The 12,086-nt window shown below is 35.7% G+C and overlaps 2 protein-coding genes across 3 annotated transcripts in view; one reads left to right on the top strand and one right to left on the bottom strand.

The window, feature by feature from the left end:
• Positions 1-496: 496 nt before the first annotated feature.
• On the bottom strand, positions 497-4,467 carry LOC106174591 (solute carrier family 35 member E3). Its single transcript, XM_013556213.2, has 6 exons — positions 4,030-4,467; positions 2,790-2,900; positions 2,270-2,434; positions 1,805-1,887; positions 1,430-1,542; positions 497-868 (listed from the first exon to the last, which is right to left on the bottom strand). The coding sequence occupies exons 1-6, from the start codon at positions 4,432-4,434 to the stop codon at positions 783-785; spliced, it is 963 nt and encodes a 320-aa protein (XP_013411667.2). The 5' UTR covers positions 4,435-4,467; the 3' UTR covers positions 497-782.
• Positions 4,468-4,560: 93 nt separating this feature from the next.
• LOC106174599 (uncharacterized) overlaps positions 4,561-12,086 on the top strand; it is a 47,317-nt gene continuing 39,791 nt past the window's right edge. The window contains exons 1-2 of one of the 2 annotated variants that reach the window (XM_087015052.1): positions 4,561-4,834; positions 5,481-5,649. In XM_087015052.1, coding sequence (XP_086871178.1) covers positions 4,775-4,834; positions 5,481-5,649 — 229 coding nt within the window. In that variant the 5' untranslated portion in view covers positions 4,561-4,774. The remainder of the gene's footprint in view (positions 4,835-5,480; positions 5,650-12,086) is intronic. The other variant, XM_013556229.2, reaches the window with a different exon arrangement.

A 12,086-nucleotide genomic window follows, 5' to 3' on the forward strand; every position in this document is an offset into this window, starting at 1 on the left:
TATTGGTTAAGTCTGTGTGGTGTCTGAATAACAGGGCAAAAAAAAATTTTTCATAAAAAATATTATTTTTTTGAAAATTTTGGCCCGTTTGACCTTGAAGTAAAGGTCAAAGGTCAAATCCAAGGGCATATTTGAAATCTACACATATGACTTTTGGAAAGCCGTCTGTAGAAATTTTTCCCATAACCCCTTCCGTAGGGTAGATAATTAGCATTTAATTTTGCCATTTTTGGACAAGGGTGCATTGCAATGAGTGCCACACCCAGACCCCAATACCGGCAAAGCCCAAATTTTACGTGGAACGAGCTGAGATTATAGGTGACCTAAATCCAAGAGATGGGTATGGGGGCCCTTACCGTCTAGGAGGAGAAGCGGTAACGGTAGCCGTCCGGCAGAGCCGGCGGAACGATCCGGACGAGACCGAAACCATGTGTACCGCCATCGCTAATGCTGGTGGTACAATGATAATAATTTTTTATACAACTGACACCTGCAGTCTAGGATAAATATTTTATTGGATATACAGATAAAAATGAACAAGATATACTACTTCCCACAACATACACACTCCCTCGTACTCACACACCATGAACTTCAATTATTTTTTTAAACTCTAAGATTGCTCCCATAATGTAAATTCAAACACACAATTTTCCTACTCTGATTAAGGGAGAAACACTGTCCTAAAATTGATCACTTTGCTGACTGCGACAAACTGGACATTTCTGGTCGGCTTTACCCAGATTTAGCTGTTCTTGATGGCCAATTTGTACTATCTTTGATTACTGCTCATCTTTGGCCTGAGTCACCACTGGTAGAGGGGGCTTTTTCTGCTCCTTCAGCTTGAAATGTGTGTATGTCACAACACCTAAAAATAATTTTAGAATTTACAATCCTGCAAGTTTCAAATACTGAAAGAAAGTTTCCTTCTATACAGTACAGCACCAGAGAATAGCCTTCCTAGTTTATCTTAGTATTACAATATAAATACTCAAATAATCAAATATAGACTTTTTAAAGAATTCAGAATTAAGTAGCAAAAATTCAGAATTTTGTCAGTCAACAAAGCCATCTTGACGCTCATTACGGCCTGTTCTAAAAGCCCTCTGCCAGTCTTTTACTGACACATTCTCCATTTTTATATTGACTCAGACCCCATTCCCATACCCAGATTGATCTTGCAGGATCAACCCATCTCGGAGGGGTTTCTCACTAAACTGCACTCAGCTTAAGCAGCTCTGATGTCTGGCATGTCTACTGAGGCTGTTAGGGGGTAATTAACTATTGTTTGGCAGCTTCAGTAGGCGGGCCAGACATCTAAGCCGCTTAAGCTGAATGTAATTTAGCAAGAATCTCCTCATAGATGGGTCAATCTTGCTAGATCGATCTAGGTACGGGATTGGGGTCTTGTATATGTGTATCTTCCTACCTGCTACCACCAGTAGAATTCCTGCTATTTGGTTGATGGCCAGAGGGTCTCGGAACAGCAGAAAACCTCCCAACAACACCAGGACAAACTTGAGGTGGCCCACCATGTTATAGCTGTGGTATGGAGTTAAAGAGGGAACAATCACATCAATATTGAAAATAATTGAAACAACGGGAAAAAAATACAAACTGGAGAAGTTATTTAATATGGCGAGTGATGTGAGCGGAACAGATCATACTCCTTTTGAATTTTTATTTTAAAAGGGTAGCAAATAAAACAGTGTCTTTCACGAGTGACAGTTTCCATTTTGCTCACAACTTTGTAAATTTTATACCAAGCAACTCCAGGCTTTTTGGTTCATTATTGTAAGGATACGTGACAGCGGAGGTATTGCCTATGATCCAGAAGATGGTCAAGTTAACTAGGAATGCCACACAGCTGGACAAGAAAACCATGCCCTGAAAAATACATATATACCATTTCAATCATTACACTCTATTACATAAAGGCATTTTATGTGTAAAAACCAATATGCTTGCAAATAAACAAATAGATACATAGAACACATAATTTACCAAATTTTGAGAGAAATAATTTCTTAAGAAAAGTGAAAAATAGAGCACTTTCATCTTAAATTGATATTGATTGACAGTCAATACACAATCATCCCTAGAGTTAATTTAAATACATAAGTAATTTAAATGGCAACCAAGCACTAACGTGAATAATTAAACAATATAATGCATAAAATATATATATACAATATATTCAAAGTATATAAATACACCTTGATTACAATCAATAATAAATATAATAAATAAATATGAACTTGGTGGTTACCCAAACTGTTGGTGGTATGGACTTCAGGGGCAGCATAGGACTTAGACCTATGACATCTTCAAACAGTGGGATGATGGGAAGGAGAGCAATGGCCGACATTGGGGCCTGGTAAAACAACAGCTGCATGGAGTTAACTTGGAATTCCTGCTGCTTGCTGCCCACCCACTGAAAATAATAACAATAATAATAATAATGATGATGATGATAATAATAATAATAATAATAAGCTAAAACACAATCCAACTTGTTCCTAATTTGTTTCACCATGTATAATAATGTACAAATATCTACAGATTAAATGTGAGTATATAATTTTATAAATAAGTCAACCCATCAATAAACCAATCATAAATAAATGACTGAGTGCAGTCAGGAAAGAACTTCATATTATCAATTTGTCAATCTTTAGGATGAAAGTTTATTACTTGACTGATAGTGCTAAGTCAGGATTTAAAAGGAAAAAAACATGCAACCCAAGTTGATCTCATAAACAATTTAATAATATAAAGTCTCTTCATACCACTTGGTAAAATGAAGTCACTAAAACACCTAAAGAGGCATACACTGTCCCAAGGATGTTGAACTTCACATCATAATAAGAGTTGATGAAGACTCCTACAGATATTGGGATCTGAAATGAGAATTACATGGTTTTTAAATACGACAATGGCTGGTGTTCTATTTATATTTTAATGTATTTATTAAAATTTTACAGACAAATTAAGTAAATTCACAGGGTTGTAGACATTGAAATAAAAAAAGACATTTATAGGTCTATAAAAAAATTTGGAATACCAATTTTAATACTAAATACTGTTTTATGCAACTATACAAATGCTATAGCATAAACATGACTATCTGAATTAAAATTTATTCAGGGGGCAAATACTGATTTCCTGGATCCCCTTCTATTTATATGACCGTGACATCATGAAATCAACATTATTTACTCAAGTTAATATGAAGACTGATGATGGCTGTTCATGTCTGAAGACAATGATATACAGCTCATCCTCTAGGTTTATCTAATATGCACACCCAGTGCAAGATTTATATCCTATGCCTCTATGACTATAATAAGCACAGCTACGGCCTTTGGGATATTACAGGATATATATATATATATTATCTGCAATATTTATATTTAATAAGAAAGATGTGAATGAATAAAAAGTAAGAAAAAAGGACAAAATAAACCAATGCACATACTAATATCTATACTCTATTATTCTAAGTTGAAATTCTTCTAAATTCTTATTTGTTGTGCATTCATACATTTAAACACATTATATGTCAGATATCTCATAAATCTCTTTACAGTACTGAAAGAGGACAAGCTGATTCCCTTGTTTCCTCTCAGCCTATTATAAATCTTAGCTGGAAGGCATAACACTTGACAGTGGAGTAAAATGATAGTATATAGCTGCACTGCCTGATAATGCTGATCTAGAAAAGTGAAAAAATATTGTTCCACAATCTTTCTTAAACAATATATATCTTCTGACATATATTAATTTTGAACATGAAAAAAAAGCACTAATACACAGATGCAGTGTGTCCATCTCCATGGCTTATTGGTATTCAATAATCAATGATTTTCAAATCAAATATATACTTAGTTATTCATTTCTTTATGGCAACGAATACTTAAAGAAATAATCCATTATTTTCTCCTTAATGATTATGCCACCCTGTCAATAACGTTATAAATACCACCATGTTCATTGCTATCAATGAGCAAAGTTACTATTTATCCTTACCGCAGTCAATTTGATTGGCAAAGAAAACGTTTTGCCGTGAAAAGAAGTCTGAATCACCATGATGCAGGGCATCGTCAGCGTCTTAAACAGCTGGTATGTTCCCACTGTGTTGTTCTGCAGAGAGAGGTTAGTTAAGGCCACGAATCCACAGAACGATAAACTCAGCGGTATCATGGAGATAATGGGGAGACTTTTTCTTTGGAATACCCCAAGTCTTTCGCAAATGAAAAGTCCGAGTCCAGTTATCATGAAGTGAATACATGTCAATGTTATGTTCGGAAAACCGTGGATGTACACCCATTTGTTGACGAAAACTATGCTGATTGAGCATGCTATGTTGGAAATAAGTCCAAACGCCACTAAAAGTCGGCTTGGTGGCTTCGGGGTCCCCATCGTCGTGTCCATCGTGAAATTGGTTTCTAACAGACATCGATATTTAAAAGGTCGGCAAGACGCACCAATTTAAGGTTTTGTGATTTCTCAGTTATAGTCTGAATAAAAGGGAGATAATGGCATGGCTCTTTACAATGAAGTTGCGTAATGTTGTTCAGGTTGTGACACTAAAAATATTTATTAGACATGGAGTTAGTCTTTTCTTGATACCAAAGGTCACGAAGATCAGAGAGGTCACGTTGATTCAGTGATCGCAGGTGGAGATTGTTGGACGTACTTTCATTAATTCAAGGGAGGCTTTAGAGTAGAGCGATGGATTAATTCCAAGGATTTTATTTAACCAGATATCAGTATGGGAAAGGAGAGCGATTTCTTAAAGGCGGTGAAGGCGAGCGATGTCGAGAAAATTGAGGTACGTGGGACTTGTCAAGTTTCTGAGTGTGAAACGTACAACTTGTACTACAAGTACAAGGGCTCACTGTATGACTTTTGACTGGCGCCTCTGTTTTATCGACCGTCGAAGTATAATAAGTGTGGGAAGAAGCTGTGATTTATATAAAGCATCAGATTAGACTAAGTCTCTATAATATTTAAAGTTATTTTGTGCTAATAATTAGATGTTTTAAAACTTTATAAGTATTGATTTGTTTACACTACAGATTTATTGCATTTGTATATTTTAACAAGGAAGTCGATTGAGCAACTTTCACTTTTATAGTAACTGTATTCTTAAAAAAAACTGACTAATATGAAAAGTTTTAAAGTTATATTCTCATAATAATGAGTCAACGGTCTATTTTTCTCACTTCTGTTTGCATTGCATTTGTGTATGGGGTGCGGAGGTCATGGGAAAATTATATTTTGCTTGATCGGAACTAATAAATTATTTTCTAAACATGTGCATTTATAAAAGGCTTTAATGTGTTTTGAATGTACAATTTTTAAAGACAAATAACGTTATGCATTAAAGAGAAAGAAAATTATAAATCACCAGGAAGTGATTTCTGTTCTGTTCCATAAAGCACTGTTTGAAGTTAGTCATGAACTTTCATTTCCAGAAACTATACAATCCAAGCTCTGGATCTATTATGCGTAAGAAAGACAAGCATTTCCCGACTACGGAAGAGCTTCTAAAGACCAATCAAATCATCCATCTGCGACATCTCAATGTGAACTGTCAGGAGGAAGATTCAGGATATACCCCGCTGATCATAGCAGTTCTTAATGGTGAGTACGGAGATGACTTTCAATAGACTAGATAAAAAGCAGGACAACATTGGATTCATCTGTTCAGCGTATCTGATTATTTGGATTGGGGATGTGCACATTGCTGTTCGTATGGTACAGATATGTTGTTTTGATGGTTATTTTTCATTACAGATCTATAAAAAATAGGAAAAAAAGAGAAAATAAGGTACATGTACAGAGTTGGTGTGGAAATAGTGATTTCAGTGAAAAAATGGTGCAAAGTACAAAAAGAAGATTGGATTATCTGTTTTGCACAAATTAATGTTAAAAGCACAATCCTACAGACTTCATATCATAATAACATAAATATATGCCAGATTTTAGCAGTCATCACTAAGAATGAAGAAGAAATTCAATGTCCATGAATAATGGCTATGGAATTGCAGGCCCGTAGCCAGGGGGGGTTCGGGGGGTTCGAAAGAACCGCTCCTTTTGCTGGGAAAAGGTCCACTCTGGGTAAAATTTGATCTAGGTACATGAAGTTTTTATGGAAAAAGGTCCACTATTTCAGAAAAAGAACCCCCCTTTTGAAATTGCTGGCTACGGGCCTGAATTGTCATAGGTGAAAAGATGGCATTTAAATATATGCCCTGTCCTTATGTCTGTTATACATTTGTAGTTGAGATAAAGGTGCTACAGAATCTCTGTTTACTTAAATCTGTCCTCTTTGTACATGGGGATCATTTGCCTGTGTACCAGTTTTGATCTTGATCAAAATCAAAATAAGAAAAAAATACAAGATCACCACCTTTCTTTTGGGTTGGTCATGCAAACAAGTAGACAGGAGTCCCCGTTTAAACAGCCCCATGACTTGTAATTTGCACTGGAACATGATTAATTAACTTGTTTTTGTGCTTTATAAACACTAACTGCTCGCCTTATAGGGACATTGGGTTAATTTTTGTACAGAAAGCACATAAATATTTCTCATACATTTTTTTCTTGTGGATATTTTATTTAAATGCAAAATAATAAAGTGCAGTAGGCAAGGGGTTAAAATTGATAGACAAAGAAGAAAGAACAGAACTGTAAAGGATGCTTCAGCTGTTTAATTTTGATTTATAGGTTTGGTAAGAGACCTTTGTACAGAAGGGGGAAGCATATATCATGCTTGCTCTGTGAGCCTGCCTTTAAGTCACCTTGCTTGTATTAAGCTTGTCTGCTTAGGTGCTGACATTAGAACACAAAACTAATCACGCGTGAAAAATTAAAATTCTTTTAGTAGGTTACAGGAAGATGGACTAAAAACTGGGTATACAATATATATGTAAAAAGTTGTTTAAATCTTAACCCCAATCAGATTTACTTTTTAGAATATTTATGGAGATTCATAATTGATCCTTGGCGTCCTAGGAGTTGCTCTTACAGCATATGTTTTCCTAAAGCTAATCATTCACTAATTCAATAAAAAGTCAGTAGCAGAAAGGTATATTTTTCCATTTTCTGTACAGGTAAAATGTCTTCATCATTTAAGGAGAATTTTTATGTTCTTGGACACCGTCCTTTCTCCTGTCTTAGACTGGGTTCCAATACCTAGATTGATAAAACAGGATTGATCCATCTTTGAGGATTTACTGACTTAACAATAATTAATTACCCCCTAGCAGCTTCAGTAGGCATGACAGACATCTAATCCGTTTAAGTTGATTGCAATTAAGCAAGAATCCCCCTTGGAGATGGATCGATCTACAGTAGGTACGATAGGGTCTGGGAATACTGTTTATCACTAGTATGGCTTACTTGAAGAAAGTTAAGGACAGTAAGGCAGTTTGTCATCTGACCGCACACTGTCTCGTACACAGGAAGCTACAGGTTTTAATGACAGCCCACGGTGAAAGGTGAGTGGTCAGTGAGTCACCACTGGTCCAGTTAGGGTCCAGTTATGGGTTGGTCAGTGCACCTGTAAGCTAGCCCTGTTTAGATCAGGGCTTAATGGATGGAACTGGCCTGCTTCTTGAGTTGACTAGAGAAGAGAGAATGAGTAGAGAGAGAAGCCACAGAAGAGGGGTGTACTAGTAGATGGTTGGAATTAAATTTAAATCAACATTTTTCCTTCTTTCTTTTTACTGGTTTAATAAAGATCTCCATGTAGAAAACACATTTTGAATGATATTCTTCATTAGATGAATTCTTTAAGCAAAGTAATTGATTTATCCCATAGATTAATTTGGCCACAGCCAGGCATTATTTGCTCACTTCCATTTTAGGATTGCCGTCAGCCTGCTTAATCAGGAATTACATCATGAGTTAATATCACCGGGCGCATCTACTTTTTAAAGAATGAAAAATGTTGATATCAGCCAAATTGTGCACCTGCTCACAAAGCCTGCTGCCTCATGGATTAATATCTACATGAATAGCAGACAAAAAGATACGGAGAGTTTCACGTAACTGTGGGAGCTCCCCGCACATCTGTTGTATTCGTCTCATGTGCGGGCTGTCAAGTAACATACCTGAGCATAGTAATTGCAAGTTACAGTCACTTTCAGACCTGCTAGACACAAAAATGGGTTTCAACACTCTCACCGTCTTGTATGAAAATTGACAAGTAATAAATATACTTGTAATCTTGAAAATTCTGATGTCATTAGTGTTAGTTTACTATGATATTTTACAGTAATCATCAAGAAAGTCATTATCTAATTTGATGATAAATTGCAACCAACGATGGCAAATCAGTGATGAAGTAGCAAAATTAAATGATTATCTCAACTTCTGTAATGATGTTATTATTTCTAGCAATTGGGAAAGAACATGTATTCATGCACTATAAGAAGGTGCAAAAGAAAATACTGGCCCCAAGGCAAAATGTCTGACAACTTGTAATGTATACTAGTAATGAGTCCCCAACCCCAAAGGGGCACAAGGTGGCCTAAAGGGGTGTCGTTTTGGCAGGTGACATGTAATATAGAGGGAGCCTCAAGGAATTTTCTGACAAGTGATGGTTTAAAATAAAGTGACAGGCTATTCTCTCCAGAGCTTCAGGTGCTTTTGTTAAGGAGTGAAAAAAGACTAGCAGGACAAGTTTGTCATTTTGAAAAGGGAAAGTGGCATTGCTGAGATACTAGCATGTTGTCTTGAACCCACCAGACAAGTCCTAGAAGTAGTTGATAGAGTACCATATTTGCAAGGCTTTGATTTGAAATAATGGGAAAAAAAGCAACTGCAGAACATTTGCAGTTGGCATTTTTTACAGATGTTAGAAAGTAGTTTATATAAATCAAACTGGCAATGACAAAAACATTTTTTGTCCATACACCCCTCCTTCTTTCTCTCCCTCCCCCCTCTCCCCTTCCATGTGGTAGGTTGTTATGGGTAATAAGAAGCAAACTCTGTAATTTTTATACCGCCTTAGACTCCTTGGGATTTGAATAATCCAGCACCATTATTCTTCAACATGGTTCTGAATGTTCTGTTCTACTTGGTCAAGCTGCTTAGGCACGTTTTGAAAAGAAATTGGCACTTCTGTGATCAGATTTGTGTGGTAATTGGTTATTTGGAAGTTGTTGGAAAGTATCAAGAACTTGTACTATACACTGGAGTTATATGTACTAGCACATGTATCCTGTCATTGATGATGACTTATTTGAACTTCCTTGCCAGAGATGTGATTGATGATTTTATCATAGAGTGTGACTAATGGATTTAAGTATTTGAAGGAAAAAGCAGAAAAAAAAAAAATCTAGTGAGGTATTAGTTAAAGTATCATGCAGGGGTGTAGGGCGTACCTTGAAATTCAATTGAAATACCTGAACGTATTTTTTCTCCCCAACAGCCATGGTAAATTTAAGATGTAATTGAAGGGCAGTGTTATTGAATTTTACACCCTTCTCAGATGCTTGTGGTTTCAGTAAGTATTTTACTCTTTTATTATCAGTTCTCATGCTTTCAATCAACCTAGGCTATGTGTTCAGTGAGTCAATTCATTTTGGGGAGTTTTCAGGCCTTAGAACATTATCAATAAAGTAAAATTCACAATAAAGATTTTTGGAAGTTTTTTTAAATATATCTGCAAGACATAGGTGTATTTATTTCAAGCTCACCAATGAATTGTTGAAACAGACTTTGTTGTTAGATTTTTTTAAAGGAAAAAAAGCAACTGTATTGCCTCATGCAGAGAGCAGCAATGGTGGAGACAGATCTGTCAGTCCAAGGTCAGAGTTTTCGTGCAGACCACATTTCCAGTGACAAATTATAAAGGGGAAATGTATTTAATAACCTTATATATGTATATAACTAGACCCCCCCCCCCCCCAGCCTTGACTGAATGGAGCATTTATTAGCTACTAGTTGCGCTAACTGAACTGACAAAAAGACTTAACATCTGCATCTACAGACACTCCCCCCCCTGTTGAGATCTGACTTAACTCGTGTGTAATTTTTATTAACGGGAATACCTTATACAAAAATTGTGCCATTTTGATTACAGTTCTTAGATACACTTCAGTTTCAGCATAAGTTGAGGTAATACATAAAGGGAGAGAGGTTGATAATGCAAGGTAGGACAGGGTCATCATTAATGCATTTTCTCTTTGCCACTGTTGATTGAATGCCAGAAGATTGCAAGGTAGTTGAGGGGGGAGGGGATCTATACAATTATAGCAGCACAAGTGCTTGCTTTAAGAAAACTTCCAATCTGTCATAGAATTTTATGTAGAGCTTCTGTACATGATAATCAAAGGTCAATATAGACAAAAATAGGTCTCATCCTCTTTGATACAATTGCATGTTCGAATGAAAAGGAAAGAGGACTGTACTGTAATAGGATGAAGTTTATGTGAAAAGGTAAAAATGACTGGTGGTAATAAGAAGATCAAAATGTCACCAAAGGATTGCTGTGTTTGTAATAAATTTAAATTGGTTGTTTTGCACTTTATACTTCAGACCTTCCAAAACCTAACAGGATGTTATTTAATACAAACTCTGCTATCGTTTTGTTTTTGATATAATTACGTTTCATGATATGAGGTTGGGTTTATTAAGGCTAAATTTACTGATAAGTGAATTTCTGGGTGTAATGTTGTGCGTGTTTAAAATAAAAATAAATCACTATAGTATGTCCTAGTACACATAAGTTATATTTACATTAGATAAGCACTGGAGAACAGATTAGATTAGCTGACTCCAATTTCACTCTTGTTTTGAAATAAACTACTCCACATTCGTAATGTAGCATGCTTATGAAATTATGCAGCATAGCACAAGACACCCATTTTATTGTTCAGTTATGTATTTTGTATACTTAGCATTTTGCAATTTCTTTTTTAGTTGCAGAGGTCCAAACTCAATAGAATCTTTTTTTTTTTTTTTTTTTTTTTCAGTCTGGCATTGTAATGGGGGGGGGGGGAGTACCGTATCTCTAATCAGAAATTGCTTAATTGATAAAAAAAATATGTACTGTAACTGTTCATGACTGTTCCTTACCCATTCATTTTGACCCAGTACCAGCTTTTCAATGGATATCACAAGGGGAAGAAAAGTCCAAGCTATTCTACCATTACTGTAAATATTTACAACATGGTTTTTGCATGGGGTAAAAATGTGGTATCCTGTTACAGTGTTACATCAGACAGTAGTGACTCAGTGCCAGTAATTTTAAGAACAGGCAGCCAGATATTGCAGACAAAACACCCATAAAACACAACAATCACTTACAGAGTGATACCCAAGGTTATTGCCAGAAAAGCCTGACTTTGTGTATGATTGCTTTTTTGTTGTAAGTAATCACTGGCCTAGGCTGCTCGAATCCAGGGAATAAATCCACATTTTCCTCGGATGTGAAAGGCTGTACAAATGTAAAATGTTGAGAGCATCGACAAAATTTGATCTTTTAAAAATATAGTGTATATTAATTATCAAAGACACCGAACCGATCACTAGTATAGATCTCTGATTTGGTGTGAAATTGGTTATTTTGGCTTATTTTAATATATACCATGGTGCCTTCAGTGTTAAAAAGGATCATAGAAGTATTAACCCAAATTTAGTCAGACTTCATGCTCTGATAAACTTTGACAAACTTTGATACCACTGGTGTCATTGAAGTAAAAAGATCATATTCCACATCCTGTACTTCCCAATGAAAGGAAAGAAAAGACTTGTTGCTTTAGATCATGTCAGTCTAGATAATAACAGTTTAATGATTTTATGCTTAAATGTAAAAAGTCCCCAGATATTTATATAGTGGCAATTCTTAACTGACTCAAGTTTCAATTACTTGTTGTTGACGGTCAGCAAGCACTTCTCTGCATGCTCATGGTTCACTTCTTCTTCAGTGCATCTTTTTCAATCTCTATGGAAAACTGACCATAGAATTTAATTAGCATTAATATTGTTCCATATACTAACTCATTTTCACCTTGAAATTAAAAAATTCCTAATTGTAACACTAAGCTTGGCTATTGTTACATTACATG

The sequence above is a fragment of the Lingula anatina genome, chromosome 6 (genome assembly GCF_051362555.1).
Source record: "Lingula anatina isolate TDL-2025a chromosome 6, LinAna3.0, whole genome shotgun sequence".
NCBI classification, from domain to species: Eukaryota; Metazoa; Brachiopoda; class Lingulata; order Lingulida; family Lingulidae; genus Lingula; species Lingula anatina.